This window comes from Pangasianodon hypophthalmus, chromosome 9 (genome assembly GCF_027358585.1).
Source record: "Pangasianodon hypophthalmus isolate fPanHyp1 chromosome 9, fPanHyp1.pri, whole genome shotgun sequence".
Lineage (NCBI taxonomy): Eukaryota > Metazoa > Chordata > Actinopteri > Siluriformes > Pangasiidae > Pangasianodon > Pangasianodon hypophthalmus.
The window spans coordinates 3,061,345-3,084,819 of record NC_069718.1 but is presented as its reverse complement, the minus strand read 5'-3'; the positions used below and the strand labels follow the sequence as shown (position 1 = coordinate 3,084,819).

Genomic DNA, 23,475 nt, shown 5'->3' with positions numbered 1-23,475 from the left:
CACCAATGACCATTAATCATGATCCCTTCCAAAGAACTGGTATGGACCTCGGGCCATTAGATCAGATTCCACGAGGGCATCGCTTTGTGTTAGTGCTAGTGGACTACACAACACCACACCCGGAAACAGTGTATTTCCGCAACATCTCCACAATATCACCACAACATCTCCACAACATCACCACAACATCACCACAACATCTCCACAACATCGTCACCACATCATCTCCACAACATCTCCACAACATCATCACAATATCGCCACAACACTTCCGCAACATCTCCGCAGTTGCCCAGAGCTAGTTGGCTGGAAAACTTTTAACTCTCGAAAATCATCGAATTTTATGGAAACTTTGGAACAAATCTGGTTATAGGATATTTGCTAGAATAACCGAAAAAATAAAAAACGTAAACTGTAAATATAAATAAATGAACAGCATGTGAGAGATGTTAGCTTAGCTTAGCTTACCTTAGCTTAGCTTAGCTTAACTTCTCATCTCAGTTCAAACAAAATATGAAAAAGTTTGTTCGCTTCTAGTAAATGTAAACACAGGAATAAAACCACACAACAAACCGAAAAGTCTTACACTTTCGTTAAAAAAAGAAAACAAAACACGAATTAATTTTAGAACAGCAGGAAAGAAATCTGTAAACACCCTGTTACTCTCCACTGTAACACACTGGCGCTGTCTCTGTCTTTCGTAGTGATGGGTCATTCTGTCTCGGGAAGTGATTCGCTCAGTTGCGCATGCGCAACATCCTATAGGTTCTGTACTGGAATTACAGTTCACCTCTCGAGTCTTCGGGTTTGAGTTCCATAAGCTTAACCAATGCAGTCTGAGCCGGAAAGAGAATTGATTAGTTCATCTCTCAAGTCTTTCGATAGAAAAATTAGTTAATTTACAACCTTCCTAGTAATTATTATGCATAGTAATTATTATTATTATTATAGTGAAGTGTGGCCAAGGTGTACGTACACACACACACACACACACACACACACACACACACACACACACACACACACACTTTTTTGCCGCGGCACCCGGGGAGCAGTTGGGGGTTCGGTGCCTTGCTCAAGGGTCTCACCTCAGTCGTGGTATTGAGGGTGGGAGAGAGCGCTGGTCATTCACTCCCCCCACCTACAATCCCTGCCAGACCAGAGACTCGAACCCATGACCTTCGGGATGACCTTCGGGTTCACCTTCGGGTTACAAGTCCGAGACTCTAACCATTAGGCCACAACTGCCCCTTTATGTCATTACGTCATTACATTATAGTATTAGATAGACTTGTCAGATAAGAGGTGAGGCGAGCTAATCATAGACTAAAGATCCAGGTAAACAATGAATTAATGTTTTCTGTTCCTTGTAGTATTATAGTTTTGTCTTGTTAGATTAGATTAGATTAGATTCAACTTTATTGTCATTACACATGTATAAATACAGAGTAACGAAATGCAGTTTAGCATCTAATCAGTAGTGCAAAAAGCAGCAAGTGCAGTATGTACAGTATAAACAGTGTGTATAAACAGTAGTAAATATAAATATAAACAGTATGTTTAAACAGTAGTAAATAATGGAATGTACAATATAAACAGTATGTATAAACAGTAGTAAACAAACGGAATGTACAGTATAAACAGTATGTATAAACAGTAGTAAATAATGGAATGTACAATATAAACAGTATGTATAAACAGTAGTAAACAAACGGAATGTACAGTATAAACAGTATGTATAATCAGTAGTAAATAAACAGAATGTACAGTTAAGAGCAGTTATGTACAGACAAGGGCAGTGAGAGATAAGTGGAATTAAATTAAGATAGTGCAAGAATATACAGATGTAATATGTACAATATACAGGTGTGCTATACTAATGCTAATATGCAGATGTAGTATGAACTAATCTACAGATGTGCTATACTAATGTACAGATGGGCAATTGAAAGACCTGGTAAGAACAATATGTACAAGTACAGAGATGAGGTATGAACAATATATACAGATATGTATATACAGTTAGATAAAGTTATATACAGTTCAGTGGGGGACAGAGTTCAGTAGGGAGACAGCTGTAGGGAAAAAGCTGTTCCTAAACCTGCTGGTTTTGGTCTTGAGGCTCCTGTAGCGCCTCCTGGAGGGGAGGAGCTGGAAAAGACCGTGGGCAGGATGGGAGGAGTCCTTAAGACAGCGTTTCTTCTGGACCACCTCAATAGCAGGTAGTGGAGTCTTTGTGATGCGTTGGGCGGTTTTCACCACCCTCTGCAGTGCCTTCCGGTCTGCGACAGAGCAATTCCCATACCAGACTGTGATACAGTTGGTAAGGATGCTCTCAATCGCACAGCGGTAGACGTTGCTCAGGATGTCAGCGGAGAGGCGGTTTTTCTTTAGTGTCCTCAGGAAGAAGAGGCGCTGATGGGCCTTCTTGATCAGGCTGGAGGTGTTGGTTGACCAGGACAGGTTCTCTGAGATGTGGGTCCCTAGGAACTTGAAGCTGGAGACACGTTCAACAGCCATGCCATTGATGTGGATGAGATCATGTGGCACGCTCTTCTCCTTCCTGAAGTCCACAATGAGCTCCTTGGTTTTGCTAGTGTTGAGAAGCAGGTTATTGTCAGCGCACCATGCAGCTAAGTGCTCCACCTCTGCCCTGTAGTCAGACTCGTCGTTGTCACTGATGAGCCCAATCACCGTGGTGTCATCTGCAAACTTTATGATGGAGTTAGATCCATACACAGGCTTGCAGTCATGAGTGAACAGGGAGTAGAGGAACGGGCTCAGCACACAGTCCTGGGGTGCGCCAGTGTTGACTGTGATGGTGGTGGAGCAGTTGTGGCCTGACCTAACATTCTGAGGTCTGTTGGTCAGGAAGTCCATGATCCAGGTGCAGAGGGAGGGACTGATGCCAAGATCCCCAAGCTTAGTGATTAGCTTGGAGGGAATGACTGTATTGAATGCTGAGCTGAAATCAACAAACAGCATCCTTGCGTATGTGTTCTTGTTCTCCAGGTGGGAGAGCACACAGTGCAGTGCTGTGGACACAGCATCCTCTGTGCTTCTATTGCTTCGATAGGCAAATTGGTGAGGGTCCAGTGTGGGGGGCAGGCAAGTCTTGAGGTGAGCCAGGACCAGTCACTCAAAACACTTCATCACAATGGGTGTGAGTGCTACAGAGCGATAGTCATTTAGGCACGCTGGAGAGGAGTGTTTCGGCACTGGCACAATGGAGGTGGTCTTGAAGCACGCTGGTACTACTGTCTGGGCAAGGGACAGGTTGAAGATGTCTGTAAAGACGCCTGCCAGCTGCTCAGCGCATGCTCTGAGCACACGTCCAGGTATGCCATCAGGGCCAGCAGCCTTGCGTGCGTTGATTCTGCTCAGTGCATTATGGACGTCAGCGGAGGAGAGTGTGAGGGTCTGATGGTCATCAGAGGGTTCTGTATAGGCAGCCTTTTCCTTGTTGCCCTTATCAAAGCGGGCGTAAAAGTCATTTAGCTCGTTGAGGAAGGACACATTCATGACTGCCGGTGTGGAGTTACTGGGCTTATAGTCTGTGATGGCCTGAATGCCCTGCCACATGCGTCGGGGGTCGGAATTAACAAAGTGTTCCTCCACCTTCAGCTTGTAGTCTAGCTTGGCCTTCTTGATGCCCCTCTTCAGGTCCGCTCTGGATGTACTATAGGCCTGTGCGTCACCTGATCTGAATGCATTGTTAAGGGCCTCCAGCAGGAGCCGCACTTCCTTGTTCATCCAAGGCTTCTGATTGGGGTACGTGGTGATCTGTCTCTCCGTTGTTACACTGTCAATTGTGGTGTTGATATATTCCAGTACTGAGTGGGAGTAAGAGTCAATGTTTGTGTGAGAGCCACAGGTAGCCTGAGAGGCAAACATACTCCAGTCTGTGTCTTTAAACCTGTCCTGGAGTACGGAGTCCACCCCTGCTGGCCACACTTTGATGGTCCTCACTGATGGCTTCACACGGCTGATGAGTGGAGAGTACTTGGGGGTGAGGAACAACGAGAGGTGATCAGATTGTCCCAGGTGGGGGAGGGGGGTTGCTGTGTAGGCTCCAGCAATATTGGTGTAGACATGGTCCAAAGTTTTATCCCCTCTCGTGTGGCAGGAGACATGCTGATAGAATTTGGGAAGTACTGTCTTGAGGTTGGAGTGGTTGAAGTCACCCGCCACAATAAATGCAGCCTCTGGGTGTGCAGTTTGTTGTTTGCTAATAGCCACATGCAGTTCGTTCATGGCAAGCTTAGCATTAGCATCCGGGGGAATATATGCAGCTGTTATTATAGTTGAAGTGAACTCCCTCGGCAGATAGAACGGTCTACACTTCACCATGAGAAACTCAAGGTTAGCTGAGCAGTGTCTTCCAACAATGACAGAGTTCGTACACCAAGCCTTGTTGACATAAATGCACAAACCACTGCCTTTTGTTTTACCGGAAAGTTCTACTGTTCTGTCTGCCCTGAGAGTGAGGCGTCCGGCTAGCTCAATAGCATTGTCGGGTATTCCGCTGTGTAACCATGTTTCCGTGAATAACATGACGTTACAGTCCATAAGTCTCTTGTTGGTGGTGATTCGAAGTCGTAACTCATCCATTTTGCTTGCCAGTGACCGCACATTAGCGAGGAAAATGCTGGGAAGAGAAAGCCGGTGTGGTGTTAGCTTTAGCTTAGTTCTTAGACCTCCACGCTTCCCCCGTCTTTGTTTACGGTCTCTGCGCCGCCTTCGAGAGCTTCCGGTCGGCCGGGTAGCCTGCGTAGCGTCGGGTGTTCTACTGAGCTCAGGGATGAGACGAAGATTGCTGATAAAACCGTCGGAATATTGCAATCTAATATCCAAAAGCTCTTGTCGGGTGTAGGATGTTAAAGAGAAGCTGTTCTGAATGAACAAACCCGAAATGAGCAGGAATATCGCTGCCAATTTGCAAAAACTGAAGAGACGCTGAGCCTCGCGTTGTGCACGCGCCGCCATCTTGGTCACTTATGACATTGTAGTGTGATCAATGTTTGCGTAAGTAGTAGATGTGTTAGGGAAGTAACACGTAACATTTTAATTATATTTTGCTAAAATGAACGAAATGACTCGAAAAAAGATTCGTTCATTTTGCTGAACGAGACTCAAAGGTCCGAGTCGGTAAAATGATCCGAACTTCCCATCACTAGTCTTTCTCTGTACCCACATCCTCCATCTGCTGTCTCTGTCTTTCTCTGTACCCACATCCTCCTTCTGCTGTCTCTGTCTTTCTCTGTACCAACATCCTCCTTCTGCTGTCTCTGTCTTTCTCTGTACCCACATCCTGCTTCTGCTGTCTCTGTCTTTCTCTGTACCAACATCCTCCTTCTGCTGTCTCTGTCTTTCTCTGTACCCACATCCTGCTTCTGCTGTCTCTGTCTTTCTCTGTACCAACATCCTCCTTCTGCTGTCTCTGTCTTTCTCTGTACCCACATCCTGCTTCTGCTGTCTCTGTCTTTCTCTGTACCACATCCTGCTTCTGCAGTCTCTTTCTGATCTCTTTCACTCTTTCATTACCGCGCATGCGCAGTATCACACTTTCCTACCCCTCGATTTGTGCTGCTTACTGTTTCAGAATGAATCACATCATTACCACAGCAGCTTCTCTAAGTAACTGCAATGTTTTACTTCAGTGACATGGTAAGACATGGAGGATGCATTTAATTCATGACAATGGAAAGAATTCTGGCTTCTTCACAAAAACTTTCTTCTCTTAAGTCTCTTTTAAGATTATTCTTAACTGTTACCCTGTAAATTATAAACTAGCAAAGTTTAATAACAGTATTTCACCCAATTGTTCCTTTTGTCATCGCTTTCCAGAAACAGGTCACCACTTAGTTTGGAATTGTGTTTATTGCAAAGTGTTTTGGATTGACTTTTCAAAATTTTATAAAAAGGAATTTATCGCCAAACTTCTGTATTAGCTAGAATTTTTTTTAGTGATTCCTTGAAATCAGACTCTTAATAATCCAATAATCCAATTGCTTGTAAGACTCTTTTATGGTGTACCACTTATAAGTTAATATGCTTTAGTTCATTTCAGAATTTCTTTTACTGTAACCCTCTTTATTCTTCTTGTTTATTATATTTACCACTGTAAATGTTTAAAAAAAAGAACTGGAACATTTAAAGCTGAATGAAACGGGGTGAATAATGCTAAAGTGGGACACTTCTGAAAAATAGTACCTTTTATAAAAAGCCTCATATCTCACAAGGAAACATCAAGAAATACCAAACTTCTTTAAATCTCTGCTTATTGACTTTTTCATGTGATGCTGTTAAAGTTAGCACTGTTATCACATTTCTTTATGTAACCCATCCAAATAATTGATGCTGTATCATTATGAATGTTCATATGCATATACACTGATCAGCCATAACATTATGACCACCTGCCTAATATTGTGTTTGTCCCCCTTTTGCTGCCAAAACAGCCCTGACCCGTCGAGGCATGGACTCCACTAGATCCCTGAAGGTGTGCTGTGGTATCTGGCACTAAGACGTTAACAGCAGATCCTTTAAGTCCTGTAAGTTATGAGATGCGGCCTCCATGGATCGGACTTGATGGCCAGCACACCCCACAGATGTTCGATTGGATTGAGATCTGGGGAATTTGGAGGCCAAGTCAACACCTTGAACTCTTTGTCATGTTCCTCTAACCATTCCTGAACAATTTTTACAGTGTGGCAGGGAGCATTATCCTGCTGAAAGAAGTCACTTCCATTAGGGAATACCGTTGTCATGAAGGGGTGTACCTGGTCTGCAACAATGTTTAGGTAGGTGGTATGTGTCAAAATAGCATCCACATGAATGCCAGGACCCAAAGTTTCCCAGCAGAACATTGCCCAGAGTATCACACTGTCTCCACCTTCTTCCATTGCTCCGTGGTCCAGTTCTGATGCTCACCTGTCCATTGTAGGCACTTTTGGCAGTGGACAGGGTCAGCATGGGCACTCTGACAGGTCTGCAGCTACACAGCCCCATACACAGCAATCTGTGATGCACTGTGTGTTCAGACTCCTTTCTATCATAGCCAGCTTTAACTTTTCAGCAATTTGTGCTACAGTAGCTCTTCTGTAGGATCAGACCAGTTGGGCCTTCACTCCCCACGCGCATCAGTGAGCCTTGGGCGCCCATGACCCTGTTGCTAGTTCACCGGTTGTCCCTCTTTAGACCACTTTTGGTAGGTACTAACCACTGCATACCGGGAACACCCCACAAGACCTGCTGTTTTAAAGATGCTTTGACCCAGTCGTCTAGCCATCACAATTTGGCCCTTGTCAAAGTCTCTCTAATTATTACGCTTGCCCATTTTTCCTGTTTCCAACACATCAACTTCGAGAACCGACTGGTCACTTGCTGCCTAATATATCTCAACCCTTGACAGGTGTTATTGTAACGAGATAATCAATATTATTCACTTCACCTGTCAGTGGTCATAATGTTATGGCTGATCGGTGTACAAGGATATAATATTTAAGAATAATGTCAACTGAATATGTTGATTAATTAATACTTTTATATACTATTTTAATGCTAAGTAAACTTTACAAATGACCCAGAAAATCATTTCAGCTGCAGTGTTCCTGCTTCCAGGGGTAAAATTGTTCTGAATTAAAATCTTGTGCACTTGTGTAATGCACATGCTTCCAATTTGAAGTTGTTAGATGGTGTTTACAAGTGTGTGTAAAAAGAGAAGCACAAAAATGATCAGGTGTTCTGTGTTTTTCTGGCTCCATCTAACACTCCCATGAAGAGCTTTGGTCCTTGTTTTCATTATACAGTAAGATTTGCACTTTTTCAATCACTCCTTATTTCTAGGTTTGTTTTGTGATGTGTGTAACAGTCAGTGTGTGTCCTACTGAGACTAACTCACTTACCCTGGACTGAGAGATTAACACGGCTGATCAGGTCTCTTTTTGTCTTGACAGAGGCAGAGCTCTTGGAGCGTCTCACTGTCTGGTAGCTCGTGCAGACACCTGCATCAGTAAGTGACAGATTGTGCAACACCAAGAAACAGCTCCTCTTATGCAGCTCTTCCTCAGGGACGTCCACACGGTCCTCATATCCCTCACCCTGATAGCTCTCCTCACCAAATCGCTCAAACACAGTCTCATATTCAGTGATCCACCTAATATGCGGTGTTTCAGTGCCTACACTCTGCAGTTCACACGGCAGGACAGGTGTAGACCCCACTTGGCCAGATACAGTGATCTCAGCTTCTGCAGAGAGGAGGCCTGAGATGGGAAATTAAATTCTAGATTAATCTGGACAGTGCACTTATTTTAAGAACCTTATGTTTCATCTATTTTATGGAAAAATGTTACTTACCCACACAGATGGTGACAATGTAGATGTAAGAAAAGGAGGTCATGGCGTCCATTGTACCCTCAGTGTGTGCAGATTTTCTACAACAAACAAATATTATCTAATTATATAGTATAATATATTTTAACAAACATGTTAAACACAAAAACCTTTGCAATCTCCAGCTTTCTACACTGCCATTCACCAACATCCAGCGCAAGTCACCTACTGCATTTGGTTTCACTGATAAATCCATCAGTAATACAAACGAAACCCAGCCCTCATCTCTGCAACTGCTTTCCACCCTTCAACTTCATAGTTGCAGTTTTACTTTCTCTTCTCGAAGATTTAGAGTTCTCAGCAGGTGTCAGCATAAAAGTCCTTGTGTGATGTGTAGCGATCTGAACCAATTTCAGATTATAAAGGGTACAAAACCACTTTCCATAACAATATACCTAACTTTACATAAAAACACATGTAGATGCATAGGCTACATATAGATACATACATCTTATTTAGTATCCCAGAGCCACAATAAACTAAACTGTCCTACTGCTGAATGGCCATTTCAGGCTTCCATACGATTATCATTAGCCAATAGCTGACTCGCTGATCATGGCTTTGAGTCTTGATATAGTAACTCAAACAACTCAATCCAGCTATACTAATCACGTCTTCAGGTGTGTTTGTGGAACTGAATTAGCCTGTTTGTAATTATCTCAATTAGTGAATCTGGTATATATCAATTTATTGACCAACATAGCAGAACTTTATCATCATATGTTGTGTCTTTGTTTTCACGGAGATGTGGCTTAGCGACAGAGTTCCAGACGCCGCCATAGCTAGATGGGCTAGCCTCATTTCGTGCCGACAGAAACACAGCTCTGTGCGGTAAGGCTCGCGGCAGCGGCTTGTGTTTTTACATCAACACGGAATGGTGCAAGAACTCTGTGCTAGTTTCTAGTTACTGCTCATCGCTGTTGGAGTTTGTGACTGTTAGATGCAGACCATTTTATTTACCACGGGAGTTCACCACTGTTCTCATAATTGGAGTGTACATTCCCCCCAGTGCTAATGCTAAGGAGGCGCTCTGTGAACTGTATGGGGCTATTAGCGATTTACACCTCACGCTGCATCCGCAAAGCCACCAGCATTGTGGACGACCACACACACCCCTCTCACACACTCTTTACCCTCCTGCTGTCTGGCAAACGGTACCGAAGCATTCGGGCCTCACGACCAGACTGTGCAATAGTTTCTTCCCTCATGCCATCAGACTCCTCAATACTCAGAAACTGGACTGAAGGAACACACACACACACACACACACACACACACACAAAACTGAGCATCCTCCATCCTCTCTGCAATTTTTTTTGCAAGTTTTTGCACATGTTTATGCTGCTACAAATACTTATTACTGTACATAAGCTGCTACTCTTATGTTTACACTTATGTTTACACTATTTCAGCCACTTGTATCGTACTCTTGTAATATTTGCACTATTGTCACTAGGTCACGTTTAAACAGAACTGTGTACTGGTCGGCGCTGTAGCCATTGTACAGTCTTGTGCTGTCTTGTGCTGTCTTGTACTGTCTTGTGCTGTCTGCACATGTTTGCTCTTGTGCACCTTATGTATAAATTATGTAGTCCCTTGTAGTTCTGTGTTGTTCTGTGTCGTCTTATGTAGCATCTTGGTTCTGGAGAAACGTTGTTCACTATGTACTTGTATATAGCTGAAATGACAAACTCCACTTGAACTTGAACTTTATATGTAATGATAAGAGACCGTTTTAATAAAACTCTGTGGCTTTAACACATGTTTTTTGGGGGGGGTTTTGATCATCCAGTCAGCTGCTTTAGTGATACAGATCTGGCAGCCCTTTTTCTGTCAAGAATCCCTTTATCCTGAATCAAGAACAAGTCCGTTTCAAGGGAAGTGACAGTAAAATGTCCCTAATAATTATTACCTCCATATTTTTAGCGTTATTTGAGACTTTGCCACCAAGTTCCCTAGACATAAAAAGGGGCATGTAACAATCAGTAAGAGCATCAAAAGGCTTTTCCAAACTCAGGTCCACTAGCTAGCTCAGTTTCACTGAAGAAGGTAGTGACAGCTACATATTCAGGTTGCTTATTAGCTTTTTTTTTTTTTTTTTTTTTTTTTTTTTTTTTAATAATTCTTCTTCATAGAAAACTTCACAGAAAGTTTTCACTAATTTTAAAATATTGCTTTAAGACTGAGGACAGAAACACAATGTTGATGTTTATTTTAAATTTTATTTTAATTGAATAACATTTTGAGATGATTCATTGTACAGAAGACCCTAGAACAAAACTTAAAATCACATGGAGACATTTTTAGGCTATTAGCCCATTTTCTGCTGCACAAAAAGGTTATAAAAATACCTTCTTACTGAAGATGAACGAATGAACAAAGTAATACATTAAAACAGTCTACTATCTACAGTCTACACACACACACACACACACACACACACACGTCCTGAAACACAGCACTGTACCTGAAAGTGCTAAATGACGATCAGTAAAGCAGAAGTTCATTCAGTGTTATTTTACTGTGTCTACTTGGCATCTAATTATTATCTAATTATATAGTATAATATATAATATTATACTATAGTGTTCCCCCTACTACCTTTGTATTGAACCCCTGGGTACATACTGTAATATCTACCTGTGACAGTGCATAGTAAAATAAGTTTTTTTTTTTCTAAAAGGTTTTGTGTCCCTCCTTTCCCATCAAGTGTCACCTCTCTTCCTCATGTTACTGCCTCAAAATCCCTAGACATAAAAAGGGGCATGTAACAATCAGTAAGAGCATCAAAAGGCTTTTCCAAAATCAGGTCCACTAGCTAGCTCAGTTTCACTGAAGAAGGCAGTGACAGCTACATATTCAGGTTGCTTATTAGCATTTTTTTTTTTTTTTAATAATTCTTCTTCAAACATCACAGAAAGTTTTCACTCTGGAATATTATAAATATGAATAAAGAAATTCCTAAGAATTCAGACATTTCACAGTGATTTTGTTGGATTTTATGCACATTTCATTTTATACACAAAAAGCTACGACTGCTCAGCAGCCTCTAATCAACAAACTGAGTAACAAAACCTCATGAAATCCCCAAAAGCGCCAATGACCATTAATCATGATCCCTTCCAAAGAACTGGTATGGACCTCGGGCCATTAGATCAGATTCCACGAGGGCATCGCTTTGTGTTAGTGCTAGTGGACTACACAACACCACACCCGGAAGCAGTGCATTTCCACAACATCTCCACAACATCTCCACAATATCACCACATCACCACCACAACATCTCCACACATAATGTTGCAGAGACTCTCTTCCGTGTTTATCTCCCAAATCGGGATCCTGAGTAAGATCCTGACTGATCAGGGCACGTCCTTCATGTCATGAACACTGCGAGAGCTTTATGAATCGCTGGGGATTAAAGAGATTCCCACCAGCGGGTCTCCTCCACAGACGGAGGCTGTTTGAATGCTTTAATCAACAGGGATGTTTCTCAATAGTGCACTATGTAGTGTGCAGCGGTGGCCATTACTTTATCTCTAACGTAGTGCACTATGTAGTGTGTAGCGGTGGCCATTACTTTATCTCTAATGTAGCGCACTATGTAGTGTGTAGCGGTGGCCATTACTTATTCTCTAATGTAGTGCACTATGTAGTGTGTAGCGGTGGCCATTACTTATTCTCTAATGTAGCGCACTATGTAGTGTGTAGCGGTGGCCATTACTTATTCTCTAGTGTAGCGCACTATGTAGTGTGTAGCGGTGGCCATTACTTATTCTCTAATGTAGCGCACTATGTAGTGTGCAGCGGTGGCCATTACTTTATCTCTAATGTAGCGCACTATGTAGTGTGTAGCGGTGGCCATTACTTTATCTCTAATGTAGCGCACTATGTAGTGTGTAGCGGTGGCCATTACTTATTCTCTAATGTAGCGCACTATGTAGTGTGTAGCGGTGGCCACTACTTATTCTCTAATGTAGTGCACTATGTAGTGTGTAGCGGTGGCCATTACTTATTCTCTAATGTAGTGCACTATGTAGTGTGTAGCGGTGGCCACTACTTATTCTCTAATGTAGTGCACTATGTAATGTGTAGCGGTGGCCATCACTTATTCTCTAATGTAGTGCACTATGTAGTGTGTAGCGGTGGCCATTACTTTATCTCTAATGTAGTGCACTATGTAGTGTGTAGCGGTGGCCATTACTTATTCTCTAATGTAGTGCACTATGTAGTGTGTAGCGGTGGCCATTACTTATTCTCTAATGTAGTGCACTATGTAGTGTGTAGCGGTGGCCATTACTTTATCTCTAATGTAGTGCACTATGTAGTGTGTAGCGGTGGCCATTACTTATTAAGCTACGCGGCGTGAGTTTAGAGACTGCTGCGTCTTTGTTTTCACGGAGATGTGGCTCAGCGACAGAGTTCCAGACGCCGCCATTCAGCTAGACGGGCTAGCCTCGTTTCGTGCCGACAGAAACACAGCTCTGTGCGGTAAGGCTCGCGGCGGCGGCTTGTGTGTTTACATCAACACGGAATGGTGCAAGAACTCTGTGCTAGTCTCTAGTTACTGCTCGTCGCTGGTGGAGTTTATGACTGTTAGATGTAGACCTTTTTATTTACCACGGGAATTCACTACTGTTTTCATAATCGGTGTCTACATTCCCCCAGTGCTTACGCTAATGCTAAGGAGGCGCTCTGTGAACTGTATGGGGCTATTAGCGAGCTGCAGAATTCAAACCCTGACGGACTGTTTATTGTTGCCGGAGATTTCAACCATGCAAATCTCAAGTCATTGCTCCCTAAATTCCATCAGCATGTGGACTTTGCAACGAGAGGGAAAAACGTGCTGGACCTTGTTTACACAAACATCCCCGGCGCGTACAGGGCGGAGCCCCGCCCCCACCTCGGCTACTCAGACCACATCTCTGTTATGCTAATGCCAGCATACAGACCGCTAGTCAGACGCTCCAAACCGGTTCTGAAGCAGGTGAAAACCTGGACAGCAGGAGCCATCTCTGCTCTTCAGGACTGTTTTGAACACACTGACTGGCACATGTTCAGGGAAGCGGCAACTGACGGCGACTTTACTGACTTGGAGGAATACGCGACATCAGTGACCAGCTATATTAGCAAGTGCATTGATGACGTCACCGCCTCCAAGACCATCACCTCACGCTCCAACCAGAAGCCGTGGATGACTGCAGAGGTGCGTGCGCTAATGAGGACTCGAGACTCCGCCTTCAGGGCAGGCGATAAGGTGGCCCTAAGAACAGCAAGGGCCAAACTGTCCCGGGCCATCAGAGAGGCGAAGCGCGCACACACCCAGAGAATCCACGACCACTTCAAGACCAGCAGAGACACCCGGCGCATGTGGCAAGGCATCCAGAACATCACCAACTACAGGTCATCACCATCTGCCTGTGACAGTGATGCCTCCCTCCCAGATGCGCTGAACGACTTCTACGCTCGGTTCGAACGGCGTGACGGCGAGGAAGACCACCCCTTCTCCCAATGACCAGGTGCTGTGTCTAACCACGGCTGACGTGAGGAAGACTCTACACAGAGTCAACCCACGGAAGGCTGCTGGACCAGACAACATTCCTGGCAGGGTGCTCAGGGGATGTGCAGACCAGATGGCAGATGTTTTCACGGACATCTTCAACACCTCTCTGTGCAGCACCGTTGTCCCGAACTGCTTCAAGGCCACCACCATCGTCCCCGTGCCAAAGAAGTCTTCAGTGTCCTGCCTCAATGACTACCGTCCCGTTGCACTTACACCCATCATCATGAAGTGCTTCGAGAGGCTCGTCATGAGGCACGTCAAGACCCTGCTGCCTCCCTCACTGGACCCCCTGCAATTCGCTTATCGCCCCAACTGCTCAACAGATGATGCCATCACCACCACCCTCCATCTGGCCCTCACCCACCTGGACAATAAAGACACTTATGTTCGAATGCTGTTCATAGACTTCAGTTCAGCATTCAACACGATCATTGCTCAGCAGCTGATTGGAAAGCTGAACCTGCTGGGCCTGAACACCTCCCTCTGCAACTGGATCCTGGACTTCCTGACTGGGAGACCTCAGTCAGTCCGGATCGGGAACAGCATCTCCAACACCACCACACTGAGCACTGGGGCCCCACAGGGCTGTGTGCTCAGTCCATTGCTGTTCACTCTGCTGACTCACGACTGTGTAGCAATGCACAGCTAGAATCACATCATCAAGTTCGCCGATGACACGACCGTGGTGGGTCTCATCAGCAAGAACGACGAGTCAGCATACAGAGAGGAGGTGCAGTGGCTAACGGACTGGTGCAAAGCCAACAACCTGTCTCTGAATGTGGACAAAACTAAAGAGATGGTTGTTGACTTCAGAAGAGCACAGAATGACCACTCTCCGCTGAACATCGACGGCTCCTCCGTGGAGATCGTCAAGAGCACCAAGTTTCTTGGTGTTCACCTGGCGGAGAACCTCACCTGGTCGCTCAACACCAGCTCCATAACAAAGAAAGCCCAGCAGCGCCTGTACTTTCTGTGAAGGCTGAGGAAAGAACATCTTCCACCCTCCATCCTCACCACGTTCTACAGAGGGACTATCGAGAGATATTACAATGTAGTTCACTATGTAGTGTGCAGCGGTGGCCATTACTTATTCTCTAATGTAGTGCACTATGTAGTGTGCAGCGGTGGCCATTACTTATTCTCTAATGTAGTGCACTATGTAATGTGCAGCGGTGGCCATTACTTATTCTCTAATGTAGTGCACTATGTAGTGTGCAGCGGTGGCCATTACTTTATCTCTAATGTAGTGCACTATGTAGTGTGTAGCGGTGGCCATTACTTATTCTCTAATGTAGTGCACTATGTAGTGTGTAGCGGTGGCCATTACTTTATCTCTAATATAGTGCACTATGTAGTGTGTAGCGGTGGCCATTACTTATTCTCTAGTGTAGTGCACTATGTAGTGTGTAGCGGTGGCCATTACTTATTCTCTAGTGTAGTGCACTATGTAGTGTGTAGCGGTGGCCATTACTTATTCTCTAGTGTAGTGCACTATGTAGTGTGCAGCGGTGGCCATTACTTATTCTCTAATGCAGTGCACTATGTAGTGTGTAGCGGTGGCCATTACTTATTCTCTAATGTAGTGCACTATGTAGTGTGCAGCGGTGGCCATTACTTATTCTCTAATGTAGTGCACTATGTAGTGTGCAGCGGTGGCCATTACTTATTCTCTAATGTAGTGCACTATGTAGTGTGCAGCGGTGGCCATTACTTATTCTCTAATGTAGTGCACTATGTAGTGTGCAGCGGTGGCCATTACTTATTCTCTAATGTAGTGCACTATGTAGTGTGCAGCGGTGGCCATTACTTATTCTCTAATGTAGTGCACTATGTAGTGTGTAGCGGTGGCCATTACTTATTCTCTAATGTAGTGCACTATGTAGTGTGCAGCGGTGGCCATTACTTTATCTCTAATGTAGTGCACTATGTAGTGTGCAGCGGTGGCCATTACTTATTCTCTAACGTAGTGCACTATGTAGTGTGCAGCGGTGGCCATTACTTATTCTCTAACGTAGTGCACTATGTAGTGTGTAGCGGTGGCCATTACTTATTCTCTAACGTAGTGCACTATGTAGTGTGTAGCGGTGGCCATTACTTATTCTCTAACGTAGTGCACTATGTAGTGTGTAGCGGTGGCCATTACTTATTCTCTAACGTAGTGCACTATGTAGTGTGTAGCGGTGGCCATTACTTATTCTCTAACGTAGTGCACTATGTAGTGTGTAGCGGTCGCCATTACTTATTCTCTAACGTAGTGCACTATGTAGTGTGCAGCGGTGGCCATTACTTATTCTCTAACGTAGTGCACTATGTAGTGTGCAGCGGTGGCCATTACTTATTCTCTAACGTAGTGCACTATGTAGTGTGTAGCGGTGGCCATTACTTATTCTCTAACGTAGTGCACTATGTAGTGTGTAGCGGTGGCCATTACTTATTCTCTAACGTAGTGCACTATGTAGTGTGTAGCGGTGGCCATTACTTTATCTCTAATGTAGTGCACTATGTAGTGTGCAGCGGTGGCCATTACTTTATCTCTAATGTAGTGCACTATGTAGTGTGTAGCGGTGGCCATTACTTTATCTCTAATGTAGTGCACTATGTAGTGTGCAGCGGTCGCCATTACTTATTCTCTAATGTAGTGCACTATGTAGTGTGCAGCGGTGGCCATTACTTTACCTCTAATGTAGTGCACTATGTAGGGATAAGAGAGGCATTTTGGATTTGCATTCTGAAACTTTTAACTCTCGAAAATGATCACATTTTCTGTAAACTTTGGAACAAAGCTTGTTATAGGATATTTGCTAGAATAACCGAAAAAAAACCCCGTAAACTGTAAATATAAATAAATGAACGTCAGTCTGTGAGAGATGTTAGCTTAGCTTAGCTTAACTTCTCATCTCAGTTCAAACAATATACGAAAAGGTGTCTTCACTTCTAGCAAATGTAAACAGAGGAATAAAACCACACAACAAACCGAAAAGTCTTACACTTTCGTTAAAAAAAGAAAACAAAACACGAATTACCTTTAGAACAGCAGGAAAGATATCTCTGCACATCCTCTCACCCTCCGCTGTAACAAACTGCCACTGTGTAACTCTGTCTTTCTCTGTACCCACATCCTCCATCTGCTGTCTGTCTTTCTCTGTACCCACATCCTCCTTCTGCTGTCTCTGTCTTTCTCTGTACCCACATCCTCAATCTGCTGTCTGTGTCTTTCTCTGTACTCACATCCTCCTTCTGCTATCTCTGTGTCTTGCCTAGGAAAACAATGTTGCCGGATGGGTTGTCAGATCGATTGACGCTTTTTTCAGCCAAACTCCAGCGTAAAATCCACCATTTCCACAAACAGCAGCCCAAAACGCACACTGTTAGAGCTGATGCAGTAGAACTTTGTTTTTTATTTATTTATTTATTTATTTATTTATTTATTTATTTAATGGACAAAAAAGTAAAAAAACAGGATAACAGCTCAAAACAAAATTTCACAACAACAGTGGAAATATAAACAGTACATAAAGAACCAGGAAAACAAACAAAAAATAAACATTTAGCCAGGAGTAATATAAAATTTAAAATAAATTAATTTGGAGATAAAAAAGTAATAATAAAAAATTATAATAAATTAAATAAAATTTATTAAATTTATTAAAAAAACATTATGAAAGAGCATAAATATTATACTTAGTACACAACATAAAAGATTTTAAAGCTTTGACATTGCTGGAAGTAGAGATGGTATCCAAATAACATTTCAAGTCTTTGCAAAATATACTAAATAGAGGTTTAATAGACAAAAATTTACACTTATGTGTATAAAAGTTTATAAAAACTTACCTAGAAATATATAGATTTATTAGAAAATATTGATCTTTTTGATTCTTATTATAGATATGAATTCCAAATAAGACATCTTTAAACACCAAATAAAAATTGTCTAAGAGACAAACATGGACAAACAGACAAAATTTCTTCCAAAAAAAGAGCTACATGTACACAATCCCAAAAAAGGTGAGGGACAGATTCATCTTCCACTCCACAAAAGGAGCAGAGGGGATCTATCTCAGGTAACATTTTTTTAATATAAAGATTGACAGGGTAAAATTGGTGCAGCAACTTAAAAGACACGTCTTTAGCCTTATTAGTGATTAAATATTTGTTGGGTAAAGACCACACTTTCTTCCAAGGGATATCTTCAAATAAATTACTCCAATAGGATATTACAGAAGGGCCAGTAATTATATCTTTTTGAAAGAGTTGCCTAATCTTCCTATTCCTGAGAGAGGGACTGGACAAAAAGCAAATCTTCCCTATTGCGGTTTCACGGGGATGTGTCCATGAAATAGAAAAGGGTAAAGAATCAGATGAGTTTTTTAAAAGTGCAATAGCTCCACTGGGGATAGCACCCATCACTATGGCAAAGTTCGTGGGGTGACAGGAATACAGTAATTAGTTAGGAACTCAGAATAAGAAAACAAATAACCATTTGAGTTTATGAGCTGAGAAACCAAAAGAATATTCTTGTTAAACCAATCTGGAAAAAAAAGAGATTTATTTTTGTATCGAATATCTTATTCCAAATGTAATACCTGTGGGGACTAAAATTGTGTTTGTAAATTAAGTGCCAGGCCAAAAGCACCTGCTTATGGAAATTTGATAATTTGATGGGCAATTTAGAGATATTACAGTTGCATACCATCAGAAAGGGGAGACTGCCAATTTTAGAAAAAAACAAAATTGGGAATAGTGTTCCATATGGATTCGGAATCATTCAAGAACTGCCTCAACCAATTTATCTTAAATGTATTGTTTAAAGAAGCAAAGTCAAGCAAATTAAGACCTCCTTGCTCAAAGCTGTTTATGACAACCGATTTTTTGATGTAATGTCTCTTATGTTTCCATAAGAAGTCAAAAAGCATTCTATCAACCTGTACGTAAACTGATTTATCGACATACAAAGAAAGAGCTGGATAGATTAATCTGGAAGTACCCTCTGCTTTGGCGAGGAGAGCCCTACCTCGTAAAGACAAGTCTCTTTGGAGCCAGGAGTTTAACTTTTTCTCAGCTTTAGTAATTACTGGATCAAAGTTTAATCTTCCTCTAGCATTATCATCTTTACAAATAATTACATCTAAATAGTTTACTTGAGATTTAACAGGAATATCATACAAGAAAGGGGCAGAACAAGATTTTAAAGGCAGAAATCTTGTTCACATTTATCTAAATTCAAGCGTAGACCAGAGGCTTTAGAAAAGATATTAATAAGATCAAGAGCGATAGGAATCTGTAAATCATTTTTTTAAGAAGAGTGTGGTGTCATCAGCTCATTGGCTTATAAGAATATGTTTATCACCTATATTAATACCTTGCAATTGACTATTAGACAAAAAGGTAGTAGGTAGTTGAGCAGCTATCAAGAACAAATAAGGTGAAATCGGGCAACCCTGGCGAACCCCTCTAGACATATCAAACCTTGGAGAAGTGCCAAATTTAAGATTAATTGAGCAGTTGCCATTATTGTATAAAGTTCGGACAGTTTTGCAAAAGAAATCACCAAAACCAAACTTACATAGGGATTGTAAGATAAAATCATGTTCAAGGGAATCAAAGGCTTTATAAAAATCTAAAAAAAAAAAAAACTTTCTTCACTAATCAAGTCATCATAATCTAATAAATCTAAGACAAGGCATATACTGTTAGCAATATGTCTCTTTGGAATAAAGCCTGATTGGGTTTTATCTATTATTGTACCCAGAACACGTTTAAGTCTTTTAGCCAGTAACAGAGCTAATATCTTATAATCACAATTTAACAGACAAATTGGATGTCAGTTATCAAGCAAAAGAGTATCTTTTCTAGGTTTAGGTTCCTAGAAAAATCTAGGTTCTAATATCCTTCAAAGACTGAAAAAAAGATAAAGCTGAATTCTTGCAATAATTAGACTTGTAAAGATGTGGGTGTTCTTGCAATTAAATGAGTGGAGACAACATGCGAGCTGGATGCTGAAGCCGTGAACTGGCTAACTTTATTTTCCGAACAACCCACAAGCCAAAAAACTCTGATCTCTTAAAGGGGAAAACCTTACAAACACCGTACGTGAATTCTGTCACATCTTTAAACATAAGTCGCCACACAAGCCTCCCCAGAATTCACAGAAATCTACACATTCAGTTTGTCAGGAGCACGAATGCTGCATGCCGCTCTTGTATGGGTCACCTGCAGTGAGCTATCAGCAGGAGAAGCTCGAACAACAAACTTGCCAGACAGCTTGACAAAGGCAGGTCGTCCACGTCGGGGTGCCACAGCCACCTCAGCTGGCCAATCCATGTCTCTGTGAGCTGGTTTAAGGCGATCAATTGAGACACATTCTGACCTCCCTCCTACATCAATAACGAACGTCTTGTCCAAGGATTCCAGAACCTGGAACGGTCCATCATATGGAGGTTTCAATGGCCCCCTGTGCGCATCATGTCGAACGAACACAAATTTTGTAGACAACAGATCGCTGGGAACCCAAGTCTTGCGAAGGCCGTGCTGAGAGGTGGGCACTGGGACGAAAGTGGAGACATGGCTGCGCAGGGTGGTACGGTTAGGTGGGCCAGACCACGGTTTGTCGGTATCAGGCACAAAGTCACCAGGCACCCTAAATGTCTGGCCATAAACCAATTCCGCTGAACAAGCAAGTAAATCCTCCTTAGGTGCCGTACGAAGTCCCAGCAACACCCATGGGAGCCAGTCATACCAGTTGTCATCCTTCAAGGCAGACTTCATGGATCAAGGCAAGGCAAGCTCTCAGGGCAGACTTCATGGATCGGTGAAAGTGTTCACACAGACCATTCGCGTGTGGGTGATAAGCTGTAGTGTGATGAAGCTTAATGCCCAGACTATGCGCGACTGCAGCCCAAAGCTCAGACGTGAACTGGGAACCACGGTCTGAGGAGATGTCCAATGGGGTGCCAAATCTGGCGATCCAGGTGCCAATAAAAGCTTGAGCAATGTCTGCAGTTGATGTTGACACCAAGGGCACCATCGTGAGCAGGTGAGCGTACCCCCGAGACAGCGGAAGAGGAACAACAAGGTTGGAGTAATCCGGAGTAATTCACCCCCAAGTGTATTGGTGCTCGCCTGCGACAGGCAATCTGCTACCACATTGGACTTCCCTGCAACGTGTTGAAGATCCGTAGTAAATTCTGAAATGTAAGCCAGGTGCCGTTGCTGGTGGGCAGACCATGGCTCTGAAACCTTTGACATAGCGAAAGTCAATGGCTTGTGATCGACAAAAGCAGTGAAGTGCCGGCCTTCGAGTGAAAAACGAAAATGTCGAATGGCGAGGTAAAAGCCAAGCAACTCCCGATCGAACGCACTGTATTTTTGTTCATTTGGACGAAGTTGGCGGCTAAAGAATGCAAGTGGCCGCCAATGCCCATGCACCGACTGTTCCAGGACAGCCCCAACAGCGAAATCAGATGCATCTGTAGCAATAGCGATTGGACTGTCCGGAAGTGGATGCACCAACATGGCAGCCTCTGCTAAAGCCTGTTTAGTGCTGTCAAAAGCTCCAATCATTTCATCGGACCACTTGAGTATGTGACAAAGGGTACCGCGTTTAAGGGCCCTATAGAGGGGGCACATAAGCTCAGCTGCTTTGGGAATAAATCTGTGATAGAAATTAACCATTCCCAGGAATTCTTGGAGAGCTTTAACCGTAGGCGGCAATGGAAAACCCTTAACCGCAGCCACCCGTGAAGGCAATGGAACCACGCCGGCGCTGGTAATTCTGTGTCCCAGAAAATCGATGGATGAAAGGCCGAACTGACATTTGGCGGGGTTAATGATAAGGCCATGAGCACTAAGGCGGTCGAAAAGTGAGCGGAGATGCGACAAATGTTCTTCCTTGGATGTGTTTGCAACCAAAATGTCATCTAGGTAGACAAAAAGAAAGTCCAGACCCTGTAACACAGAATCCATGAGCCTTTGAAAAATGTGAGCGGCATTTTTCAGGCCGAATGGCATTCGCAAAAACTCAAACAACCCAAAAGGGGTGATAATGGCAGTTTTCAGAATGTTGTCCGGGTGGACTGGCACTTGGTGGTACCCCCGCACAAGGTCTACCTTGGAAAAAAATCGCTTTTCCAGCTAGCCGTGCCGAAAAATCTTGAATATGCGGAACAGGGTAGCGATCGGGAGCAGCCTCCAGTAAGTGGCTCTTAAGCTCAGAATGTGCATCAAAAGGTGTTGCTGGCAGCACACTCACCTGAGCCCCAGTGTCACAGAGAAAATCTCGTCCTGATATATCATCCGTAATGAAGAGAAGGCAGCCAGTGTGTCCACTGTCCACAGCATTCACAGACTGTGTGGTACTCTTACCACGGAAATTACATGCAAACGACACTTCTTGGCCCTGTCCCCAAAACGAGCATGATAAAAACAAAATCCAGAGTCGGTTCGCCATGGTGGTGCTGGTGCAACCCAATTAGCTGCTCCTAACAGCAGATTAATGGAGGTGTTGATACATATTGGTATAGCACAACTCTGTGCAGCGGTATGTAGACTGTCCGCCATTTTAGCCAGCTCTCATAAGTCCGTAATTGTCGTGCCGGCCAAAGCCGTGCGGACTTGATCTGTCATTTGTCGAAGAAACAGCTCCTTGAATATAAAGCAGGGCTTATGTTCACCTAACAATGTCAACATGTGATTCATAAGCTCAGAGGGCTTTGCATCACCCAGTCCTGGTAATGAAAGAAGCTGCCTCGCACGCTCTGATTCAGTCAAACCAAAAGTTCTCAACAGGTAAGTCTTATGGGCGCCATACTTGTCCCTCTCCTGGGGTTCGTTTAACAGGCTTACAGCTCGCGATGCAGTGGAGCTGCTGAGTGAAGCTACGACGTAGTAATACTTCGTGTCATCCGCAGTGATGTCGTGCAGAGCGGACTGCGCCTCCACCTGTGCAAACTGTGCCACGGCTTGCTGCTCCCAAAACTCCGGTAACTTGAGTGCAACCGCATTGGCCGTCATTTCGTCTTCCACAACAATGACAAAAAAACCTCTGGAAACGTCCAAGAGCATCGGGGTCACCACATGTGGGTGTTCGTGCAATTAAATGAGTGGAGACGACATGCGAGCTGGATGCTGAAGCTGGGAACTGGCTAACTTTATATTCCGAACAACCCACAAGCCAAAAAACTCTCTTAAAGGGAAAAACCTTACAAACACCGTATGTGAATTCTGTCACATCTTAAACATAAATCGCCAAAGATTAGAATAGACATTTGCACAAAATGAGCTGATTACTTTAGAGTCAGAAGTAATGGTACCATTAATATTTAAAGAATTGATTATTAAATTTCTAGAAATATTCTTTTCCATTTTAAAGAAATATGCTGTACTTTGCTCACCCTGCTCTAACCATCTTCTTCTAGAGCGAACAAAAGAGCCCTCTGCCTTATACTTGTAGATTGAATCCAACTGAGTTTGCAGATCAGCAAATTCTGTTAGCTCAGAATCTGACAAACCATCCTGCATTA

The 23,475-nt window shown here is 43.2% G+C and overlaps 2 protein-coding genes across 7 annotated transcripts in view; both read right to left on the bottom strand.

The window, feature by feature from the left end:
- LOC117598107 (CD276 antigen homolog) overlaps positions 1-23,475 on the bottom strand; it is a 118,979-nt gene that overhangs the window by 4,363 nt on the left and 91,141 nt on the right. For 2 of the 6 annotated variants that reach the window (XM_053236743.1, XM_053236746.1), the window contains exons 3-4: positions 8,359-8,435; positions 7,908-8,264 (exon numbers count right to left, since the gene is read on the bottom strand). Coding sequence is in view for 2 of the 6 variants with exons in the window: in XM_053236746.1 (XP_053092721.1) it covers positions 7,908-8,264; positions 8,359-8,410 (409 nt within the window). In the remaining 4 variants the exon portion in view is untranslated. Of the gene's footprint in view, positions 1-468; positions 701-7,907; positions 8,265-8,358; positions 8,436-16,977; positions 17,328-23,475 lie in introns of those variants that run through there. The other 4 variants (XM_053236745.1, XM_053236742.1, XM_053236747.1 and 1 more) reach the window with 3 other exon arrangements.
- LOC128318865 (uncharacterized) lies at positions 20,111-22,966 on the bottom strand. Its single transcript, XM_053236941.1, is given in 6 exon segments — positions 20,111-20,704; positions 20,742-20,993; positions 21,077-21,720; positions 21,808-22,072; positions 22,074-22,352; positions 22,799-22,966. Coding segments are annotated over 6 exon segments (2,202 nt in total).